Source organism: Eurosta solidaginis, chromosome 1 (assembly GCF_040869045.1).
Source record: "Eurosta solidaginis isolate ZX-2024a chromosome 1, ASM4086904v1, whole genome shotgun sequence".
Classification (NCBI taxonomy): Eukaryota; Metazoa; Arthropoda; class Insecta; order Diptera; family Tephritidae; genus Eurosta; species Eurosta solidaginis.
In genome coordinates this window covers 72,954,059-72,979,370 of record NC_090319.1, presented here as the reverse complement: position 1 = coordinate 72,979,370, position 25,312 = coordinate 72,954,059, and the positions used below count along the sequence as shown (strand labels likewise).

At 37.6% G+C, this 25,312-nt stretch overlaps 1 protein-coding gene across 19 annotated transcripts in view; it reads left to right on the top strand.

Annotated features, from left to right (window-relative positions):
- Dys (Dystrophin) overlaps nucleotides 1-25,312 on the top strand; it is a 1,130,370-nt gene that overhangs the window by 485,087 nt on the left and 619,971 nt on the right. For 3 of the 19 annotated variants that reach the window (XM_067758271.1, XM_067758269.1, XM_067758268.1), the window contains exon 2: nucleotides 7,146-11,173. The exons of the other annotated variants lie outside the window; for them this stretch is intronic. In XM_067758271.1, the coding sequence (XP_067614372.1) occupies nucleotides 7,616-11,173 (3,558 nt within the window). In that variant the 5' untranslated portion in view covers nucleotides 7,146-7,615. The remainder of the gene's footprint in view (nucleotides 1-7,145; nucleotides 11,174-25,312) is intronic. 19 annotated transcript variants of the gene reach the window in all.

The following is a 25,312-nucleotide window of genomic DNA, read 5'->3' as shown; positions in this document are numbered from 1 at the left end:
TAGCGATCTGAGATGAGTGCCCAGAAACCTACATACCAAATTTCATCAAGATACCTCAAAATTTATTCAAATTATCGTGTTTACGGACGGACGGACGGAAATGGCTAAATGAATTTCTTTTTTCGCCCAGATCATTTTGATATATAGAAGCCTATATCTATCTCGATTAGTTTATGCCGTTACGGGGTACTGTTATGCGAACAAAATTAATACACCTTGTGAGCTCTGCTCAGCTGAGTATAGAAAAAAAAATGAAAAATGCGAGCATAAAAAATGGAAAATGCACATTGTAAAACATATTTATAAATGACTACAACGACAAGTGACTGTGGAACTAATTTAACGATAATAAAGTGCATTTGGTGGGCATGAGATAAATGAAAGTGGCATACAATGGAGTAATGAAAAAAAAAAAAAAAAACAAGTAAGGAAAGCTAAGTTCGGGTGTAACCGAACATTACATACTCAGCTTAGAGCTTTGGAGACAAAATAAGGGACAATCAAAAAAAAATAAATAAATGTAAGGCGCGATAACCTCCGAAGAGATCTAAGGCCGACCTTCTCTTCCAATTTGCGTCGTGCTCCTATTGATTTTCCCTACAAATCGGCCGGACGAGACCTACATGTTTTATGCCGACTCCGAACGGCATGTGCAAGGCAAATGAGTTCAATGAGAGCTTTTCATGGCAGAAAAACACCCGGAGCGCTTGCTAAACACTGCCGAGGGGCGACCCCGCTTAGAAAAATTTTCTTCTAATTGAAAAACCTTATTTCTAAAATTTTGATGTTACTTTGCCCGGAGTGTGAACCCAGAGCATACGGTGTGGTAGGCGGAGCACGCTACCATCACACCACGGTGGCCGCCAACCTTAACCCTGAAATGTGTTTGTATGACATGTGTATCAAATGAAAGGTGTTAATGATTATTTAAAACGTAGTGGGCATTAGTTCTATAGGTGGACGCCTTTTCGAGATATCGCCATTAAGGTGGACCAGGGGTGACTCTAGAATGTGCTTGTACGATATGGGTATCAAATTAAAGGTATTAATGAGGGTTTTAAAAAGGAGTAGCCCTAAGTTGTATATGTGAAGGCGTTTTCGAGATATCGACCAAAATGTGGACCAGGGTGACCCAGAACATCTTCGGTCGGGTGCCGGTAATTTATTTATATATGTAATACCACGTACAGTATTCCTCCCAAGATTCCAAGGGCTTCTCATTTCGCCCTGCAGAACTTTTTCATTTTCTTCTACTTAATATGGTCACACCCATTTTACAAAGTTTTTTCTAATGTTATATTTTGCGTCAATAAACCAATCCAATTACCATGTTTCATCTCTTTTTTCATATTTGGTATAGAATTATGGCATTTTTTCATTTTTAGTAATTTTCGATATCGAAAAAGCGGGCGTGGTCCTAGTCGGATTTCGACCATTTTTTACACCAATATAAAGTGAGTTCAGATAAGTACGTGAACTGAGTTTAGTAAAGATATATCGATTTTTGCTCAAGTTATCGTGTTAACGGCCGAGCGGACGGACAGATGGTCGACTGTGTATAAAAACTGGGCGTGGCTTTAACCGATTTCGCCCTTTTTCATAGAAAGCAGTTATCGTCCTAGAATCTAAGCCTCTACCAAATTTCACAAGGATTGGTAAATTTTTGTTCGACTTATGGCATTAAAAGTATCCTAGACAAATTAAAAAAAAAGGGCGGAGCCACGCCCATTTTGAAAATCTCTTTTTTTTTTGTATTTTGTTGCACCATATCATTACTGAAGTTGAATGTTGACAAAATTTACTTATATACTGTAAAGATATTAACTTTTTTTTTTAAATTTGACTTTAAAAAAATTTATTTTTAAAAGTGGGCGTGGTCGTTCTCCGATTTTGCCAATTTTTATTAAGCATGCATATAGTAATAAGAGTAACGTTCCTGCGAAATTTCATCATGATATCTTCATCGACTGCCAAATTACAGCTTGCAAAACTTCTAAATTACCTTCTTTTAAAAGTGGGCGGTGCCACGCCCATTGTCCAAAATTTTACTAGTTTTCTATTCTGCGTCAGAAGTTTAACTCACCTACCACGTTTCATCGCTTTATCCGTATTTGGTAATGCATTATCGCACTTTTTCGATTTTTCGAAATTTTCGATATCAAAAAAGTGGGCGTGGTTATAGTCCGATATCGTTCATTTTAAATAGCGATCTGAGATGAGTGCTCAGGAACCTACATACCAAATTTCATCAATATACCTCAAAATTTACTTAAGTTATCGTGTTAACGGACGGACATGGCTCAATCGAATTTTTTTCGATACTGATGATTTTGATATATGGAAGTCTGTATATATCTCGATTCCTTTATACCTGTACAACCAACCGTTATCCAATCAAAGTTAATATACTCTGCGAGCTCTGCTCAACTGAGTATAAAAATAAAATAAAGCACTTAAAACTGAAGAATTTGTAGCATAAGAAACAATAAGAACTTAATTCATATCCTTCAACAGCCAATTAATGATTTCGTTACGACCACTAACGCTACAACCGTGTGCATGTGACAATTATTTCTATGAGCATACAAATGTATGTATATACGTATGTACTACTACTACAACCACAACCACTATTGCCGCCTCAACGAAACTTGTTTTTGTAGTTATATATTGCTTGTCAGCAAATTAGCAAATGAATAAATCGCTACTCGACCAACTGGGAACGACAGAAAAGCTTTGGCTGTGTGATGACCACAACAAGTTTTTCTTTTTTCTTCTCCTTCTTCCCTTTCCATAGAGCAAAGCAATGTTAATCCGTGTTGTTGTTGTTGTATAACTTTGAGTTACTGATGATGATGCGGTTGCTGATGGCGCTACTTGCCCATACAATGACCAATGGCGTATCATGTGGAACAATGCAATTAACGTACTGCATAGCTAAAGGATGACAATAAACTACAAACTACAGAAAGTAAGCAATAAAATACAACAAGCAACAATAGCCTATAAAAGAGAAGTCATTCATCCAATTGTAGCGGTAGATTGCAATGTTGATGGGAAATGAAATAATTATATACAAATATACATGCAACCATTCTTGTTGTTGTTGTAGCAGGAAAACTTAGGATTGCAATATAATTTGGAAAATTTGTTGTCAGAAAAAACAAAAATTTTGCTGCAACAACAAAAAAGAGATGACGGTAGAAAATGTCAAACTTTGGCATACCGGGCTTAAAGGGCCCACAGTTGGTGGTGGCACCTGTTTAGAAGAGTCGCAGGTGTAAGTTTTTGCCAAAGGTAGCTTTCATTGTGATGTTTTGTCGCATAAATGTTTTGTCGGTATGCAAAAATGTGCAAAAGTAAATAAATAGAGCTTTGTAACACAAAAAAGATAGATGGAAAGTGCTGCCATATTTCTAGTAGATTTACGAATGACTGTATACAAGGTTTCCCCTGGGGAATCATCGATTTTGAACCGACGGTTGGTGAAAATGATACCCGGCGAATCGCAGATGACGAATCGACGAATCTGTGGATCCTCCAGCGGGTTAGGGGTCTTAGAATATACCCGCGGCAGGTATGCCTGTCGTAAGAGGCGACTAAAATTTGAAATTGATTGAAGGGATTGTGTGGCGCAACCCTTTCAACGTGTTGCCAGCGCAAAATATAGCTTCTCCAAACCAATTGTCAACCTCACCTACCAGTGGGGAATCCTGTTACTTTAACAGCCGAGGCTCTGGCGCCTCAAGTTCGTCATAGAGCTAGGGGGTGAGAGGGCGGGATAGCTTTGAAAATTTCATGTGGTCATACTAAATCGTTTACTTGTTACCGGAACGAATCTGATCTTCATAAGGCAAAGGATCATCAACAATGATAACAATCCCCAGCGCCTTCGGGGAGTGTCTTTATCGCTAAAACAACAACAACAACGAATCTGTGGATGTGTTTCAACAGAATTCGCGATGCATAGTCGGCGTTTTGGTGGATCGATCCCCAAGCAACCAACTTGTGTCTGGGAGAAAGGAGAAGTAGGAACTAGGTTCTTTCACGCCCAATCTCCGGACTCCAAAAAAGTTATGGCCCACTGAGGTCACCTACTGGGCAAAAAAAAAGTATCCTGTGCAAGATAAAGGAATCACATATTATCACGCAAAATGTTTGCGGTATAGTCTTACCTTATTGTAGGTCGCGCTTATGACACGCTATAAAATGCAAATTGTATCTATTTACGTATAAGTCTTTATAAACAATTTGAGAAGTTCACGCACCAACATTTGAGCGACTGCGAATGAAATGCTTGCAAGTGGTTACTTACATTTTGTGTGTGTATTCCCGCTCGCAGTGCCATATGCAGTGGTAACTATGCACATACATATATGAATGTGGGGTTGTGATGCTACCGAAAGTGGCATTATGAGTTTCAATAAGATATCTCAAAATTTACTCAAGTTATCGTATTTACAAACAGGGACGGATGGAAATGGCTAAAGCAATTCCTGTTTTCACCCTGATCATTGGGAGTCTATAATTATCTCAATTATTGTATGCCGTTATAATCTGCCGTGATGTCAAAAAAAATGTTCACTGAGACGGGCAGAAGTACATCTCCCATCTCCATTGTTATCTGGCATTGGGAAGCAATGTTGGTTATCTGATCGCCTTTATTACTCTCGCATTGATTTGTCCCGCTTTGAAACCTGCCGTCAACCTCCGGAATTTTTGACAGAATTTTTCGGCCTCACAGTTCTAGCTTCACTCTAGCGCTCCAATACAACATAACCCTATAGTTATCTCTTATTATTGCTGATGCTGCTTGATATTTGTCATCATCTCAGTGGTTATTCTGGGTTCGCTGGAAATCACTGATGTTAGCAGCGGCGGCTAGTGAGAAATGTTCTGCTCCAACTGCTCAGCTAAATCATCGAAGATTGCTCTCAGTGAGTAGTTGTAAGAGCCGAATGAAATAATTATCTGCTGTCTGTTTCGAGAGCAGTAATGGAAGATATTACGAAAGAATGAACGTTATTTAGTTTTTATTATTTTATCAAATTAAAGTATGCATAAAATTTTTTTAAAGGATATAAGCGGGGAAATAGATACGAATACAGTTTTTAAGCAACTTTTAATTAAATATTTTCGAAAAAATTGATTTAACGCGACATTAAGACGGTAAACACGACATCTGTTTTCCTCGTAGGTAGCTTGCTGCGCGTATTAGGGGAGTGAAGGCGAGAGGGAGAAGGGGGTTTAAGTAAGCAGTAAGTTTCTCCCCTTTGAAATAGCCTTGCCTCGATGGTGTTACGTCGGCGATGCTTCAAAAGCTAGGTGACCCAATGGTACTCTGGCTGAAATATGTCTACAGAGCTTGTATTAATCTAACTCATATTCCACAAAGCCAAAGACTACATACTTGTAAGCCTCACATCATTAATGCTTAATGCACTTGAGAGGCTGTTGAGCATCTACATTAGGTCAATATTAACAGGACGAATCCTTTCTAAGGCGCAACACGCTTAAATGTATAGCAGGTCAACTGAAACCATACACAAGTACAAGGTGAGGTTACCCACAAGAACGGATTATTCAGCCGACAAAGTTTACAAAGAGGGCGTAACGTTACTGCGTGGCTTTTCTCCGAACTACAAAAAGCCACAATATCCGTCTACTAAACTCAGCCAGTATTTTCCAAGCAAGGATACTAGGTAAAGAAAGGACCTGTTTTTCCTGTTACAGAATCGGCTAAGAGACGTTAAGATACGTACATATTTGGCCAGATAACCAGCCCTCAAAGCATTACATATTGAATGTTCTCTGAGGCCGTTACGCGAAGCAGCAAACTTGCGCCCATCACGCTCACTTAGTTAACCGGTTATATTAACTTCGATGGCAATGAAAGTGTGAATGAATTGATAAAGGACGGTGCATCGATAGACAACTTTAAGGCATTAACGGTGCATCGGCGGCCACTTGCATTAATAAAGTGTAACTTTGGTATTACCCTCAAGAAATATCTAGAAAAGAGATATTCAGGATCACATCCACCATTACGTGACACTGGCCATTTAGCCCACACGTGGAGAAAATGTGAATCCCCTTTTAGTTGTCCGATGGAGAGGCGGTGTCAAAACCTCCATAATGGATATTAGAAGGTTTATTAATCTAATGAAATGGTTGAAGTAAACACACAGGGTACATTATACAATTGGTTGAAGGAGAATATCATGAAAATGGCGCCTAGAGCGCAACCAACCAAGGAGAAAGAGATACAATAAGGAAAAAAGAATGTATATATTATTTTTAATTCCTGTTTTTATGTGAAGGTCACTTTTTCGCTCTTATTTGGAATCAAAATCTATAAATAAAGTTTTGGTTGTAAATATGGAGATTCGTGCTATTAGCGAGCTTTGGGCAATTTTGGTCATAGTGCTTTGTTTAGCTATATTTTATTAAAATAATTTGTTAAAAATAAACGATTGTAAGGACACAAAGAAATCTGTTTGTACTATGGCACTATTGTAAATATTTGCACTGTATTACCGGCAGTTGCTACCATACGCCAGATGGCAGCGCAAGCTGTAAGTTTTAATTGATTGATAAAACAGCTGATTTCTGTTGATATTTGATAAGAGACTTTTATATTGGTTGCGCAAGATGCGCACGGGTCCGGCTAGAGTTCTCTTAATTGGGAAATTAAAAAAAAATATTCTAAGCTTTGTTTAAAATAATATGTATCTAAGATTAGCACTCAAAAACTGAAGTCAAACCAACCTAATAATCTTCTGTGTCGGTAATGTAGTACTCGTTTGAAATGAATGTGCAAATTTTACCAAAATTAAATTAATATGACTGTGATAAAAAAATTATAAATAAAAAACGCTCATGGCTAATGAATTTAAAAATCAACATTTTATGTAGGCAAAAAAACTAGAAAAGGCTTAAAAGTAATATAACTGTGCAACGTGAAAGACCAACTGAATATTTCATAGTCAAGGCGAATTCAGTACATGGTGTTGTTATACCATCAGCTGATTGCTTCTTCCAAGGAAATTTTCAAGAAGAAGCAATCAGCTGATGGGATAACTACACCATGTACTGAATTCGCCTTGATTAGCTCATGTACTTATTTAAATGAACTTAATCTAAAGGCAAACAAACCAAAAGCGAAAAACAATTTGAAATTAATTTCATAATAAAAAAAACATGTATTAAAAAATATAACAAACCAAATAACAATATGTCGAAGCAGCTCATAAGCCAGAGAAATTGTGAAAATACTTTAAAAAATTATATTTATATGTTAATTTTCACTAAAAGTTAACTTTCCAATATTAATCAATATTAACTTCATAACAACAACGAAGCATAAATTCTCACTCGTGTAAAGTTGCAATGAAAAAAGTATTTGCAATATCCAATCCAAAATCCTTAGTAACAACAACAAATGGGGTTATGTTTACGTTTAAATAGAGAGAGATAGAGACAGCGCGAGGAATTGAGAGTTATAGGCGCGCACGTAAGTAAATGTAACGGTATACAGCGGTATATTTGTAAATGCATGTAAAGATGTAAAAAAAAAAATTACGGCATCAACAATTACAACGACACTAACACATCAATGAATGGTGGTTTCCGCATAACCGGCTATCCAGCTGCAGCCGCTGTGGCAACGACCGCTGGAGGAACGAACACCAAAACGAATGCAACTGCATTGACAGCGTTCAACACGCTATCATCGAACAGCGTGGTGATGCATAATGCCAACGGAAACACAAATAGAATAACCAACGAATCTATCAGCCAAACACCGCACATAATCAGCGGCAGTAACAATAATGCTTTTGCGAAACAATATAATCCATTGCAGCGAACACCAAATGGCAGTGTGGCAACAAGTCAGCGTGAACAACAAATTCAGCTGCAACAACAAAAACAGCAATTACAACTCAAACAATTGCAATTGCAACGCGAACAACGTGAACAACGTGAACGTGAACTGGACTTGCACATCAGCGAATATCAACCGCCAACACCGACAGAATTTACCACCGTAGCGCCACCGCTCAGTGGAAATACTGCAGCACCGATTGCTTTAAAAGGCAATAATCCATTTTTGAATAGTCCCTCACCCACCGACACAACAAACACATTGACCACATCGGCTACAGCATTTGGCTATGCAGCAACAACAATAACCGCCGCAACAACATCAACAGTGCTTTATAGTAGTGCAAATAATATTGGAAGCAACTACGAGATGCCTGAATATGCTGAACCTCAACGTTTTCGCGCGCATAACAAACCAACACGACCGCATAGCATTGCTGTAACATCTATGGTTGCGTCTGCTTGCAGCGGTGGCATGTCAAAAAGCAGTACATTCACTACACCCACTTCCAGTGCAACAACAGACTACAGCAGCGGCAGCGCCAACGATTTGACATTTGGAAACACAACAAGACGCGCGCCAAAAGCAATGCCGAATAGTTTCGTAGATTACGCGTCCAGGCAACAGTTACAGCATGAAGCGGAATTGCGTCAACAACACGCACAATTACAACAAACGCAACAGCGTTTACTACAACTAACGCGTCAGCGTGAACAATTGCGCGCTGCTAATAATGCAAGTAGTTCGAATACACCAGCTTCCGCTGGAAATGCGCCAACAAGTGCAGGCACGCCTACACCTTCTAGCAATAGCGTGGATAAGGAAGCATTGTATGCAGCGCTCTTTCAGCAATATCGTAATAGTCCAACACGCGCCACGAATGCCACACTGCCACACAAATTGGGTGGGAACTCAATGCTGCAGACAACACATAACACAAATATGAACGTGTCCGCCAATACGACAGCAAACACTACAAATTACTGTCCACCAGTGCCACTACATCGCAATCAAAACGTTGGTGGCATAAGCGCGCAAGAACAACAACAGCAGCAAACAACGAGCGCGCCATTTCAACAGCCCGTTGTGCCGCGTCGCTCACATAGCACGCCACGTCCTCTAAAAGGTATAAGTGATCAACAACAACAACCTCCATCGCCACACACGCTTACGCCTGCGGTAAATGGTAATTTGAAGTTGAATGGCACTAGCACGCTACGCCCGCGCAGCCTCGATCGATTCAACGGCGATGTGAAACCGACAGTGTTATATCGACCACCGCCAATACCTTTGCGCCGTTTCCCACCTGGTTTGACTAATAATCGTCAATCGATGGGCAGCCCACAACCGGACTGCAGCGTTGATCAACAGCAGACAAAATTTAGTGGTAAAAAAAGTACAAGCATTGATAATATACGCAATGGTCTCACGACAACGAGCGCGTCAGATGTTAATGCGCTGGGAAATAATATCAACACAAGCGCTACTGGTTGTGTGGGTGGCATGCGCCATTCAATCAGTTTTCATGGCCGAAGCCAATCGGGACAAATCAGCGCTGAGTATTGTTTCAACGGCGATGACGATACAGCACAACGCGCAACGGGCAGCGCACTCACCGCTGCCAACGCCAACAATTCTGCTACTTGTGACAAAAACGAGCGTCCGATATCGTATGCTTATGGCGCTGCGACACCAGATCAAGCGTATTTAGAAAATCAGTTACGCGCGTATTCTGAACAATTGCGCACCATAACGGAGAGTGTGCGCAAGTACTCAGAACAAGCAAAGTTGCTCTCAGAGTTAAAACGTCAGCAGCAAATGACCAAATCGCAGCAATTGCAACCTAATAGTGGTGATAATAATCACAACAAAAACAATACAATGAATGCTGCGCTAGGTTTGCAAGTACCCAACTCGCAGAGTGGCAGCAATTTTTCATCGAATATGATTTCGCCGGAAATTGTGAGCAAATCACTTGCTTCGCTCTGCTCTTCAAACGAAGCGCAAACTCCTTCAAATCAGCTTAGACAGTTTCTCGATAATATACGCAGTACAATGCGCACAGAATATCAACAAAACATACCTGAACCCATTACAGAGACGAAAAAGTCACCAACAAACTTACAGCAACAACATCAACAGGAAATTCCACCACAGCAACAGTCACAAACACATATTTCCTATTCGCAGGCATCTATGCAACCACCCACCATAGTAGCTTACAAACGCCCTAATCTTGATGACTCAATGCGAAGTTCGCCTACACAATTGACGCCAGCTCAGAATTCAACAAATAATAAAACACAGCGTGATGCCGAGTTACCTACACCATCTGATCAGCTAAGACTCTTTCTCGATGCCATACGCTCCAATAAGATACCTGAGAGTGATGATAAACCCAAACTTGCTAACTCGCAAACACTCGACTCATTCATATCGAAGCCGTTACAAATGCCAGACGTTACCTCAGGTACGCCTGGCGCTCAACTCAGCAGCGGTATGCCACCTACACGTCGACGTCCGAAAAGCGCTATTGCACCTACAACCAAACTAGAAAATGAGCGCGGCGAACACTCAATGATTACCTCGGAAAGTTTTCATCAAATCTCCGATAACCTACGTCTGATGAGTGAAGATTTGAAAGCGCTCAGCCCTAGTAAGGTAGTGAGCGCATCTGCAAGCAGCGGCAACTTAAAAGTGAATGCTGCCACTCCACTCTCAGCTCTCTCCCCTTCGTTAACTACAGAGTTGCGCGTCATAACGAGTCATTCCCCACTTAGCACATCACCCACCAATCAAGCAACAACACATTATGCTGCGTTGAGTAGAGCGAATGTGAATTGTTTTAGCTCTAATCCGCAAGCGAATACTAATTCGCTGTCGCCTTCACAATCTACTCATTCACAATCGACTAGCGCAACAACAACACCTTCAACGGCTCCCCTATTGACTGATTTCAATGCAATATTGGATAGTTTTCAAGAAATGGCTGATAAATATAAATCGAATGGTTCCTATGATTATTTGCGTAAATGTTCGGATGCTTTGCGTCAACATTCACAAGAGTTGAAATTACGGGAACAACAACAGCAGCAGCAACAACAAATGTCTAACGGTAGTAATGCATATATTGGTAGTGATGATAGTAGTTCGTGTAGTACAACGCCGGGTAGTATTCGTGAAGCGGTACACAATTTACTTATGCAACCGAGAAATGGTTTTCAAATACTCGATGATCGTATGCGGTTATTTATCGATATCATTGATAGTCAGGATCGATTGAGTCAGGTAAGTTGATTGATCATTACTTTTTTATGTATATACATAATATTTAATTGCAAATAATTTGTGTATGCTAAAACTGTTTGATATTTTCTATCAAAACTGGGAATGTGCGATTAATTGATTAACCAAAATTTCGCTTAGACAAATAACTTTTGATTGATAAAAAAGAAAGTTTGCTCGACTAATCCGTTTTTTGGTCAATCACAAAGCAACTCAACTGATTATTCGCCGTTTCGATTATTCTTTCTTAGATTAAAGTGAGTAATTATATTATTTTCTTCACTCTTCTTATTTGCGATCAGCTTTTTTTTTGATTGAGGCCACTTAACCGGAGGTCGTCGTCATACCTATTTTTTTTTTAGTTTCGTACAAGGAGGAAATGCGTTATGTACTGACCGGGATATTTATGTCTCACTGCCAGAATCTCCGAGTGTATGTCTCCCTTCCACGTAGCGCTACCCGCTAAAAACCTAACCTCCCACGGCCCGAGAAATTCTTTGTACCTGCTTGGCATTACTTTAGGCCGTTCCTCGCTACGTTACCTCCATGGCTACTCTCACGCTTATGGACTAGGCCGTCTCGTTTGCAGATCACCTGTGTCTCACGTAGGTGCTTACCTTGTCCCATCTGTCTCTGCGGCAGGTCATGTTGTTGATGACACTGCCCAGAGATAGATCGCACAGTATAGGCAGCTCGGGGTTTCAACCTTGCCCATTATGTGGAGGTATTTGCGCAAGCAACCGTGTTCGGTTATAAAAGGCGTGAAGTAAAAGTTGACCTCTTCGTGTGATCATCTCAACGGTGGATTCAGTTTTGTTTACTTGTTAAATTTCCACAGTGCTCTTGGTCCAATGTTCTTGCCATCATCTAATCGACTCTTCTTGCATCTGTATGGCAACAGCGGCCATGCAGTAAGCCGAAGCCATTCGTAGCGCTCCTCTCCGTAAGATTATGGTATGGGCGGTTGGGTTCTACCGCGATTTTATGGCGTAATGTTAATGATAGTGGGGATACGCCTCCTCGTAAGAATGACGATTTCCGCCTTTCTGTTGCCAGCTGAAGACCGTGATCAACTATCACCCTTTTCTACACTGCGCATGACCTCGTTAAGTGTAAGCTGTGCCAGCTGGCATATTCGCGCTATTATGACAGCTGCCCCGTTGTCCACATCCACAGTACAGGTACAAGAGTTGTCATAACTCCTTGTTGTTGTTAGTGTATTAACTAAAAATGCAATCTAAAGATTTTGGGGAGTGTTGTCAACGTTGATGGTCTTTTGCCGCAAATAGTTCCCGTACGGTCCCGGTAATAAGCACCACTAAGGTAGGGGCCGACCACATTAAACTTTCTAGGTCATCCCTCTACTCCATGAGGAACATGTGGTCGCCAGGGTCTCGTGTGCCACATATGTGTATGATATATTCATATTTGTAATAGGTTTCCCCTCGCGTAGGTGGGATTAACAATTGGATAGTGGAGCTGTGGAGCTATATAGCGCTGTATTGTGCTATTTACCCATTTGAATCCCGACTATTTATTGTCTCATTTTGTTAAACTCCGTGTTTTATAAAACCTTGACTAGAGCTTAACATTTTAAACTATTATTTTTTCTCGTTAATGACACTATTTCATCTATAGGGAGAATGCCCCCTTTTTCAAGGTCTTAAACATTTGAAATAACCAAAATCCTTAGTAATCAAAATGTTCCTTGTTTACAACACTACTATGGTAGTAGCCCTTCACAATTGAATTTATTCGCCCACTTAACTTACACTGCTTTAAAATCAAACTGATTGATTTTTTCCCAGACTGCGCTGCTCATATAGTCTCGGTTGCCATGATCGCATATTACTCTGAAGGTGGACCCCAGCGGGTCAGGGGATCAGAATATACTCGCGGTAGGTATGCCTGTCGTAAGAGACGACTGAAATACCACAAGGGGTTGTGTAGCGCAACCCTTCAGGTTGCCAGCGCAATATATAGCTTCTCCAAACCCAATTCTCAACCTCACTTATCTGCGGCGAATCCTGTTTCACTAGCAGACGAGGCTCTGGCAACCCCAAGCTCCTCATGAAACTTGGGGGTGGGGAGGGAGGGAATGGTCTGAAGGTTTAATGTGGCCACATAAATCGTTCCCGAGATGGTCGGGCTAGCACCTTAATGGTGCAGTGTTACCGGAGCGTACCGGATCTGTATCCGGCAAAGGACTATCACATCGATAACACTCCCCAAAGCCAACAACAACAACAACAACAACTCTCAAGGTGGATACTTTCCACAAATAGCCTTCTCAATAAGTTGCTCATTTTTATACATCTCTTATAACTCTGCATCTCGTTTCTTCTATGAGTATATGACTAATGACGCCTGTGCTATTTTTTGCTGTGTATATGTGCGTGTAATGGCATCTACGCTCTCAGCTGCTGCGTACATGTGTGCATAGCTACTTGTTGTCTCATCTACTGACATTTCTGTAGTGGTTGTGCAACAATTATTTACTACGGGCATAGTGCTTTAGTTTCTTCAAATGCAGTAATAGGACAATCGCATGGATTTTAATAATTTTTTTCTGAAGGTTGTTTTAGATATTTTTCCATAAGATCGGTTTTATTTTTCATACAATTTATTCACAAATTAACAAAACTTTAGTAAAAGCTTTTGAGATTGGTTTTCTTAGTTTAAAATACACTATTCATTTAACTTTTTTCCTTAAACTATCAAAAATAAAAAAATAGAAGAATATGATTGATGTAATTAGTTGAAAATTTCCACTGCTATAAATTATATTTGTATATTTCAATTATAATATCACTTTATATATAGTTATCTTTTTTTTTATTTTAAGATGCAGGCAGCATACAAAATAGGTTTTGTAATTTCTTAAAAAAATCTATTATTATATTTATGTTTAATCAAAAATTTATTTTTTCTTTGCAGGTACGTTTCCTCTATCGATTATTCAATCAAACTAAAATACAAAAGGTATAATGTAACAATATTTTTAGTACATATGTTAATACGATGATTTCAATTATGATACTTGTTTTTTTAAAGATCTTGAGAAAAAAAGTACAAAAGCGTGCATAAGTCTTGCTTCGTTATTCGTAAATCAATGACTAAACCACTATAACTTCCATGATTTTACTCTTAGCAACACAACCACAGTTTCGATTTTGGTGACCACTGATATAAAGCACACATATACGCAATATGAGTTTCGCTTAGTTTTTGCTACTCTCTCACGCACTCAAAAATTTTATGTAATTAAAATTATTTCAACATATTTGCCGGTTGATTGGCTTCGTTAATGCAATTTACTTTTTTTTATATTTTTAAACCTCGCCTGCATTATTGGCAAACATGTTGTGTATTAAAGATGCGTGTAAGTGTGCTCAAAATAAATGTAAATTTTAATCGCACAAATGTGTTAACCGTGAAATTGTTTTATAGCATAATATGTGGTGTAGTTTTAATGTTAAAATGACTGCCATAATATAATTAAATGGGCACATTGACAATGACAATGAGTTGCAGAAATGTATATAGAATGATTGTGGCGTGAAAGTACATAACATAATTTTGGAAAGTAAATTCAATTAGTTGCATAGACAAATAAATATCTGAATGCAAATATTGATGAGCGAGAATATAAAATTAATATTGGTCTTTTGCCTTGGAAAGCTGCGATGAAAGTAAATTTTTTTATGATCGGTGGTTCGAATCGAACTCAAGGCTCACTAATAAAATTTTTTTTATCACTATTATTGTTATGATAAATTTTTTCTTAATTGAAATTTGAAAAAATTTTTTAGACAACTGTCAAAGCCCGCTGTATAGATCCATTTCGGGAACTGCTAAATTTCTTCATCGGCAACGTTTAGGCGCCGCTGCTATAATCATTCAGCTATCACAGCGGTTGTTTGTCTTCATTATTTCTACTTATATCCTGTTTCTTGCCAATTGATATTCATAGAACTGAGACATCTGTTGTAGAATGGATGCGAAAATTGGATTTGTTTCATGGCAATGATGCCATAGTGTCATACTACAAAAAAAAATTGTAAATTTTTTTATTCTATAATATAAAAATAAGTGGAGTTTTCCTTCCTGATGCTGTAACTCCAGAACGCACGAACCGATTTCCACGGTTTTGCATTCGTTGGAAAGGTCTCGGGCTCCGTGAGGTTTATGGCAAAGAAAATTCAGAATCGGCACACAGAGATATAGGCCAAAACGTGAACCCGGGTATGCCTAGAATGTGTTTAAAGAATACGGATATCAAATGAAAGCTGTTGATGAGTGCTTTAGTAGAGGGTAATTTTCATACCCCTGGGTGACTAGGGTCTCGAGATATAGGCCAAAACGTGGACCCGGGTACCCCTGGAATGTGTTTATAGAATATGGATACCAAATCAAAGCTGTTAATGAGTGCTTTAGTAGAGGATAATTTTCATACCCCTGGGTGATAGGGTTTCGAGATATAGGCCAACAAGTGGACCCAGGTACGCCTAGAATGTGTTTATAGGATATGGATATCAAATGAAAGTTGTTGATGAGTGCTTTCGTAGAGGGTAATTTTCATATCCCTGGGTGACTAGGGTCGCGAGATATAGGCCAAAACGTGGACCCGGGTATTCCTAGAATGAATTTATAGAATATGGAAAACAAATGAAAGCTATTGATGAGTGCTTTAGTAGAGGGTAATTTTCATACCCCTGGGTGACTAGGGTCTCGAGATATAGTACAAAACGTGGCCCGTGAACGCCTAGATAGTGTTTTTACATTATGTGTATCAAATTGAAGCTGTTGATGAGTGCTTTAGTACAGGGTTGTTTTCATACCTATTGGTGACTAGGATCTCGAGATATAGGCCAAAACGTGGATCAAGGTAACACTAGATTGTGTTTTTACATTATGGGTATCAAATTGAAGCTGTTGCTGTATGCTTTGAGTAAGTTTCACACCGCTGGGTGACTAGGGTCTCGAGATATAGACCAAAACATAAACCCGGTTACCTCTAGAATGTGTGTGTATTATGGATATCAAATGAAAGCTGTTGCTGAGAGCTTTAAAGTAATTTTCATTGTGATATTCGATCTAGTCGCATCAACCTGGCAAAACTGATAAATATGCATGCGAAGCCGAAATAAAGGCATGAATTAACAATACCCACATACCTATTTATATACGTCCAATTCGATTTGCCTGAAATTTGGTATATAAATTTATATATATTAGTATTTACGATGCTTTTTTTCGGGAAGTAGAGCAGAGACGGACTGGGACTGCGATTAGGACTCGGACTGGGACTGAGACTGAGGCTGAGATTGAGACTCGGAGTGGGACTGGGACTGAGACTCGGAATGGGAATGGAACAAAATACATACCACCCTCTGGGACTGGTAATAAGATATGAAGAAGAATGTGAAAAAGTTGAGAGAAGAGAAAGGAGAGAATGAGAAGGAGACTGAGAAAGAGATAGAATGAGACGAAGATGGAGATAGATGAAGCGAAAAATACGGAGTGCTTGCAGATAGACCAAATTTAGGGCAGAACAACGTCTGCCGGGTCTGCTAGTTTAATATAATTTCTGCTAGTTTAATTTTAATTGTTCTTCTTTTATTTTATTGTATTTTATTCTATATTAATTTTACTTATTTTATTTCGTTTTATTATATTTTGTTTTATTTAGTTTCATTTAATTTCGTCTTATTTTGTTTTGTTTCATTTTATTTTATTTAATTTTAATTTATTTTATATTATTTCATTTTATTTAATTTAATTTTATTTTAATTTATTTTAATTTATTTCATTTTATTTTATTTTATTTTATATGTATTTAATTAGCGAGCTTTGCTCATATTGCTTTATACAATGGTTTTTGTAATTGATATTAGAGAAAAATTGTAAGTTTACAAACGGCGATGGTTACTAGGACATGTTTCTGAATTTCACTTCTTCATCAGCTAGCTTTTCGGGAGCTGAGCGTTGAACTCGAGTCTCCAACATTCACATCAGTGCAAGCCTTTTTTAGCTGCTACGCCATATGAATGTCCCGTTGTTCGCTGTACAATTGGTCTCTAAGAGTTGCCTTTTTTGTTTATATTCCTTTTGATCACCATGTAGGCACATACACTCTGTATGTAGTTTATTCCTAATAGTGTGGATATGATTTTTAGGCGTGCTTTTGAAAGCTTAGTAACATTTGTTCGGATTTTTACAGTATTTGTTTTTAATACTTCCGCTGTTACTATTATATCAATATGATCATATGTATTTAATTAGCGAGCTTTGCTCATATTGCTTTATACAATGGTTTTTGTAATTGATATTAGAGAAAAATTGTAAGTTTACAAACGGCGATGGTTACTAGGACATGTTTCTGAATTTCACTTCTTCATCAGCTAGCTTTTCGGGAGCTGAGCGTTGAACTCGAGTCTCCAACATTCACATCAGTGCAAGCCTTTTTTAGCTGCTACGCCATATGAATGTCCCGTTGTTCGCTGTACAATTGGTCTCTAAGAGTTGCCTTTTTTGTTTATATTCCTTTTGATCACCATGTAGGCACATACACTCTGTATGTAGTTTATTCCTAATGGTGTGGATATGATTTTTAGGCGTGCTTTTGAAAGCTTAGTAACATTTGTTCGGATTTTTACAGTATTTGTTTTTAATACTTCCGCTGTTACTATTATATCAATATGATCATATGTATTTAATTAGCGAGCTTTGCTCATATTGCTTTATACAATGGTTTTTGTAATTGATATTAGAGAAAAATTGTAAGTTTACAAACGGCGATGGTTACTAGGACATGTTTCTGAATTTCACTTCTTCATCAGCTAGCTTTTCGGGAGCTGAGCGTTGAACTCGAGTCTCCAACATTCACATCAGTGCAAGCCTTTTTTAGCTGCTACGCCATATGAATGTCCCGTTGTTCGCTGTACAATTGGTCTCTAAGAGTTGCCTTTTTTGTTTATATTCCTTTTGATCACCATGTAGGCACATACACTCTGTATGTAGTTTATTCCTAATGGTGTGGATATGATTTTTAGGCGTGCTTTTGAAAGCTTAGTAACATTTGTTCGGATTTTTACAGTATTTGTTTTTAATACTTCCGCTGTTACTATTATATCAATATGATCATATGTATTTAATTAGCGAGCTTTGCTCATATTGCTTTATACAATGGTTTTTGTAATTGATATTAGAGAAAAATTGTAAGTTTACAAACGGCGATGGTTACTAGGACATGTTTCTGAATTTCACTTCTTCATCAGCTAGCTTTTCGGGAGCTGAGCGTTGAACTCGAGTCTCCAACATTCACATCAGTGCAAGCCTTTTTTAGCTGCTACGCCATATGAATGTCCCGTTGTTCGCTGTACAATTGGTCTCTAAGAGTTGCCTTTTTTGTTTTTATTTTATTTTATTTTCTTTTACTTTATTTTGTTTTATTTAATTTTATTTTAATTTTATTTTATTTTATTTTATTTTACTTTATTTTATTTTATTTAATTTAATTGAATTTTATTTTATTTTACTTTATTTTATTTTAGTTTATTTATTTTATCTCTTCCTTGAGCTCCACCTTGGGCTATACATTATACATCGGTTGTATACAACAAGACATTTAAAGCTATTTATACTAAATATACATAGGTAAATTCATAATAATCTGTAAATTACATGTCAATGTCTAAAAACGAACGAACAATGGATGTTGTTTTATTTTATTTTACTTTATTTTATTTTATTTTATTTTATTTTACTTTATTTTGCTATGTTTTGTTTTATTTTATTTTATTTTAGTTTATTTTATTTTAGTTTATTTTATTTTAGTTTATTTTATTTAATTTAATTTAATTTTATTTTATATTACTTTATTTTGCTATTTTTTGTTTTATTTTATTTTATTTTAGGTTATTTTATTTTATTTTAGTTTATTTTATTTTATTTTATTTTACTTTATTTTATTTAATTTTAGTTTATTTTATTTAATTTAATTTCATTTTATTTTATTTTATTTTATTTTAGTTTATTTTATTTTATTTTAGTTTATTTTATTTTATTTTATTTTACTTTATTTTATTTAATTTTAGTTTATTTTATTTAATTTAATTTCATTTTACTTTATTTTATTTAATTTTAGTTTATTTTATTTAATTTAATTTTATTTTAGTTTATTTATTTTATCTCTTCCTTGAGCTCCACCTTGGGCTATACATTATACATCAGTTGTATACAACAAGACATATAAAGCTATTTATACTAAATATACATAGGTAAATTCATAATAATCTGTAAATTACATGTCAATGTCTAAAAACGAACGAACAATGGATGTTGTTTTATTTTATTTTATTTTACTTTATTTTATTTTATTTTACTTTATTTTGCTATGTTTTGTTTTATTTTATTTTAGTTTATTTTATTTTTTTTTTTATTTAATTTTAGTTTATTTTATTTAATTTAATTTCATTTTACTTTATTTTATTTAATTTTAGTTTATTTTATTTAATTTAATTTTATTTTAGTTTATTTATTTTATCTCTTCCTTGAGCTCCACCTTGGGCTATACATTATACATCAGTTGTATACAACAAGACATATAAAGCTATTTATACTAAATATACATAGGTAAATTCATAATAATCTGTAAATTACATGTCAATGTCTAAAAACGAACGAACAATGGATGTTGTTTTATTTTATTTTATTTTACTTTATTTTATTTTATTTTACTTTATTTTGCTATGTTTTGTTTTATTTTATTTTAGTTTATTTTATTTTATTTTATTTAATTTTAGTTTATTTTATTTAATTTAATTTAATTTAATTTAATTTAATTTTATTTTATTTTATTTTATTTTATTTTATTTTATTTTATTTTATTTTATGTTACTTTATTTTGCTATTTTTTGTTTTATTTTATTTTAGTTTATTTTATTTTATTTTATTTTACTTTATTTTATTTTAGTTTATTTATTTTATCTCTTCCTTGAGCTCCACCTTGGGCTATACATTATACATCAGTTGTATACAACAAGACATATAAAGCTATTTATACTAAATATACATAGGTAAATTCATAAAAAAAATAAAAAAATAAATATAAGCGCCATAACCTCCGAAGAGATCTAAGGCCGAGCTTCTCTTCCAATTTGCGTCGTGCTCCTCTTGATTTCCCCTACAAATTGGCCGGACGGTACCTACATGATTTTATTCCGACTCCGAACGGCATCTGCAAGGCAGATGAATTTTCACTGTGAGCTTTTCATGGCAGAAATACACCCGGAGCGCTTGCCAAACACTGCCGAGGGGCGACCCCGCTTAGAAAAATTTTCTTCTAAATGAAAAACCTTATTTCTAAAATTTTTGATGTTGCTTTGCCCGGGGTTTGAACCCAGGGCATCCGGTGTGGTAGGCGGAGCACGCTACCATCACACCACGGTGGCCGCTAAAGGTAAATTCATAATAATCTGTAAATTACATGTCAATGTCTAAAAACGAACGAACAATGGATGTTGTTTTATTTTATTTTACTTTATTTTACTTTATTTTATTTTAGCTTATTTTATTTTATTTTATTTTACTTTATTTTGCTATGTTTTGTTTTATTTTATTTTAGTTTATTTTATTTTATTTTATTTTATTTTATTTTATTTTATTTTATTTTATTTATTTTTTTATTTCATTTTATTTTATTTTACTTTATTTTGATTTGTTTTATTTTATTTTATTTTATGTTATTTTATTTTATATTAGTTTATTTTATTTTATTTTATTTTAGTTTATTTTATTTTTTATTTTATTTCAATTTATTTTATTTTATTTTGAACAACTCATGGTCTCAAGGTTATTTTTTTTTTTTTTTTTTTGTGTTACGTGTAAAAAGGAAATGCTCTATGCTTTTACCGGGTTCTTCAGCCTCGGTGCACTCTTTAGCAACGAGCCCCGTGAGTGTAGGACTCTCTTTTTCTCTTCATGTGCTACCCACTAAAACCTAGCCACCCAAGGTCCGCGAATTTTCCGCCCCTGGCGGTTTTGCATTACTTCGGGTACTTACGCACTTCTCACGTATCTGCTGACCATATCCCATATGTCACTTTCTCAGGATATCGTTTGAATGACGCTGCCCGTGGAAAGGTCGCCTAGTGTTACTTCAATCTTCCACCGTTACTGTGAGAGGTGATCACTTTCGAGGGGGGTGTAGCGTGTGTCGTCCTTCAGCCAACAATATAGGCAGTTCGGATTTTCAACCTTGCCCTTGCACTTGCCCTTGAAGATCTTTCCAGATGTTGCCATGACCACTTAAACATAGTGTCAGTTAGTTCGTTCCAGCCTGCAGCACTGCAGGTACCATTTTGTTGGCAGCACCGAATAGATTCTTTTCACGCCTGGAGGTGCTAAACTGATTTCCTCTCCTCAGACAGCAGGTGTATCGATTCCGCAACGACTAGAACTATATGTGGGGGCCAAGCGCTAAGCTGTGGCGACTTGTAACGCTCCTCTGCGTTGAACCGAGGTAAATGCTGCTCGGTACATTCAAAACTTCAATGGATCAACCCAAATTTCTGCACCGTACAAAAGTATTTAATTCGAAGCGGATACAAGCAGCTTTCTTATACATGGGCTTGGTCCGCTTTTTTTTGGCATTAAGCGAATTAGTTACCCCATGGTGTGCGAAGTTTCCTCGCTGGCTTCTTGAAAGCGTTCTGGGAAGGTTTGCTTGCTATCAACCCTAACCGCAAGGTATTTTGCCCTTACTATTAACCAAGCATCATATCTAAAGTTTTCGCTGTCGTAAGCTGAAGTCAATAATCATTCATCCATCTATTAATACTGCGCTGTACTGAGTTAAATTAAAGCTACGACAGCTTGCAGTTGTAATAACAATAGCCACGTCATCTGCTTTAGCGACGATAAAGGAGGTTGTCGTCCGAAGCATTTCATGGTCGGGACCTAGCACTGAACCATTGGCTACTCCGTTAATTCCTTTTTCTGACCTTGATTCGTTTCGTACGTGAGCCAGCGATCTTTTAGATAGTTCCTTAATATGGCACGTAAATAAGTGGGTATCGTGGAAGTGCGTTTTAGCTTGTCGTCCTACCTGACGGAGTTAAATTCACGTAGGGCGTGACCAGTGGGACAATCGACCTTGATTGGTGGCACACAGCTTCGGCTTTTCTTACAGAGTTTATCCACGGTTATGGTGTCTACTGTGGAATGATCTTTGTGAAAGCCAAGCTGCCGGTGGGACGGACCACCTCCATCTTCAATAGATGATGCAAGTCGTACTTTTAGGAGGCTTTTCATTATTTTGCTGGCAGTGTCAGGCGTACATAATGTCCTAAAAGACCACGGGGAGTTTGGGTCTCCGGGATTAAGACGAGATGCACTTTGCTCCACGTTGCTGGAAAGATCCTAGTTTCCAGGCATTTGTTATACACAATCAGCAGCACTCGGGGCTGCTAGTAGCAATCGGTCTTATTGCTTCTGTTGGTATCCCATCTAGGTCTGTCGTCTTTCCCCTCTGACAGGCTGGTTGCTTTTAGCTCTCCTTCACTAACGGTTGAACGTCGTGGGCGGCGTGCGCCCTCTGTTTTTGTTCGGGTGAGGCACAGAGCATCTACTATTCTACTATATTGCACATCTTGTCCCAATCCGTTATTTGGTTCGGTCGCTGGAATTTCCCCATAGCTATTTCGTACCCTTGTCCTGAAGGATCCACTTCATTGCATTCATTTTTTCCAGCAATTAAGTTTGCTTTGCTTTATGTTGGCACCGAGAGCCTTTTTGCTCTCTTGTACGCCTCCCCGTGCTCAGAGCGTCGGCCCTGCTGCGTTCGAGGGTTGCCAGCTTTCGCACTCAGAGCCATACCTCACGTCGCTCAGCAATTTTATTACGTCACCAGTGTTCTTGTTTTTTAAATCTTCAAGTATCTTTTAGGTTCAGTCGCGGTTCCCTTTTATCTTCCCTATACTTGGTTGAAATCACTCTCAGCACAAAAACACTTTCAGTGCCTGGTTAAACGTATTAAGGACTTTGCAAGAGAAGCTCGTTTGTACGATATCATTAGTGCAATATTAAACTCAAATCCACGCAACCTCAATTACAAGTTTAACCTGCATAAATCTTTTTTGCATCGAATGCGACTTTTCTTTTCGCTGCTTTTAATGCGTTGAGTGCATTGACTGCGGCCGCGTTCGAAAAACAAAAGCTACTTTCGCAACACTGCTTCATCCTTTCAGCCACATCTGCCGGTCCGTATGGATATGGATTGAAGTTTTTATTGAACATGGTTGTGGTATAAACTGTTGATTTATTATGAATATACATATAAATATTAGGGTGAGCCAAACAAAACCCAATATAGCTTTTATTGAAGGGTTCATAGAAAAGATTTTGCATTTGGAATAAATGGTAAGTCCATACTTAACACAGTTATCCACTTTCATCCCAGGTAGGCTAGGAAGAATAGATTAAGCTAACCAAACGGAAAACCCAATTTGGTAACGGCACGTATTCTATAAAGTAGCTCCGTCCTCTTGGAAAATGCTAGAAGTTTTTCAGGATTAAGCTTGATTGCTTTCTAGACATCCTACAACTCTACCGCCCTAAGTCGCTAGAGCCTTGAGTTATTGACAGATAGATATATAGATTGTTGTTGGGTTTTGCACTGTGTTCAATAGGTCTATTTGGCCCTCATTCTATTGACAGCACCTCATCCAAAGCGAGTTCTCTGAGCAGATTCAGAAAGGTTCTCGTCATTTGAGAGTGTATGTGTCTACTTTCTAACTTAAGCGATCCAAATATATTTAGTCTTCTTTTCGCCACTACATAGCATTTAGGCGGGATAGGTTCTGCAGTCTCGCTAGACGGTTTCACCTCCGCGCTTTCAAGGACTGTTGACGATCTAATCTCAACTGAAAACAATTCTGATTTGTATATCCTCGCTGCAGATTTATCTCTTCACACCGGCTTTTTGCGATAATCTTGGCTTGTAAAATGTTCGGATATTTTCCGAGTTTAGATATTTTAGTTGTTGGGCCGAATATCACCACTTCGATGCCCTCCGGTGATTCGAAACACCGATGTACCATTTGAGAATGTCCCACGTACCTTTATTTTCCAGCTGTATTTTGAACCGCTTCTCAGAATTAATCAACTCCCTCGTGTCATCCCTGTGAAGTGAAAGTGCCCCGCACTGCCTAATCAATTATTTTGTATAGAGGTGTCAACTCAATCAGTACTTTCATTGCCGCAGTTGGGCATGTTCGCATGGCTCCCGTAGTGCAGACAAACGCCAAGTGTTAAAAAAAAAAAAAAATAAATAAAAAGCCAAGTGTTAAAGCTGGTGATTAATTTCTGTTCGTTCACCATAATTGCTCTTGATGCCCATGCAACTTCTACATACATTATGATAGATCTGACTATAATCGTGTACCTCCATTTTAGGGTCTTGGGTCTGCGTCCACAGGATCTTCCTGTAATTTGTTTGAAACCCATTATTGCTCTTGGAGGCTTTGATATGGTGTTGTCGATGTGCTTCCTCCACAGTAGCTTAGTGTCGAAAGTGACTCACATGTACTTCACCTCGGTCACATGCTCCAAACGTACTCCATCCATTAAAGTTTACATCATCCCTTCCAGTATTCTTCTTCTGGTAAAGGGAAAAATGGCTTTCTTGTTAAGATTTCATTCTCTGAAGGCTCTTGTAGAAGTTCATCTATTACCAGGCTCCACAGCAGTGTTGACAAAACGTCCTCTCATTGTCTCAGTCTTAGTGGGTACTGCGCCATCCCCAATAGAGGTTCCTGAATCCTCGTACGTAGCAGGACGTTTATCCACTTTCAGCCTGGCCGTATAACTTCTCCTCTCGAGCGCCCGATTCACACTATCAGAGGTCGTGTTGCTCAAAAGGTGCATCGCAGCACCTCTCCACACAAGATCGCACTTTGGATTTCTGTGATCAGCTGATATCCGTCGACCTACCCGTCTCATATGCATGCTGACCTAGATGTTGACGTATTTTGCCGAAAGTATTTGATCTAATCTCGTAGTTTATGATCTTCTCCATTGCTTTTAGAGCAAAGGATGTCAGGCCTATCGTCCTAATGGCTTTGGAATGGAGTAGACCTT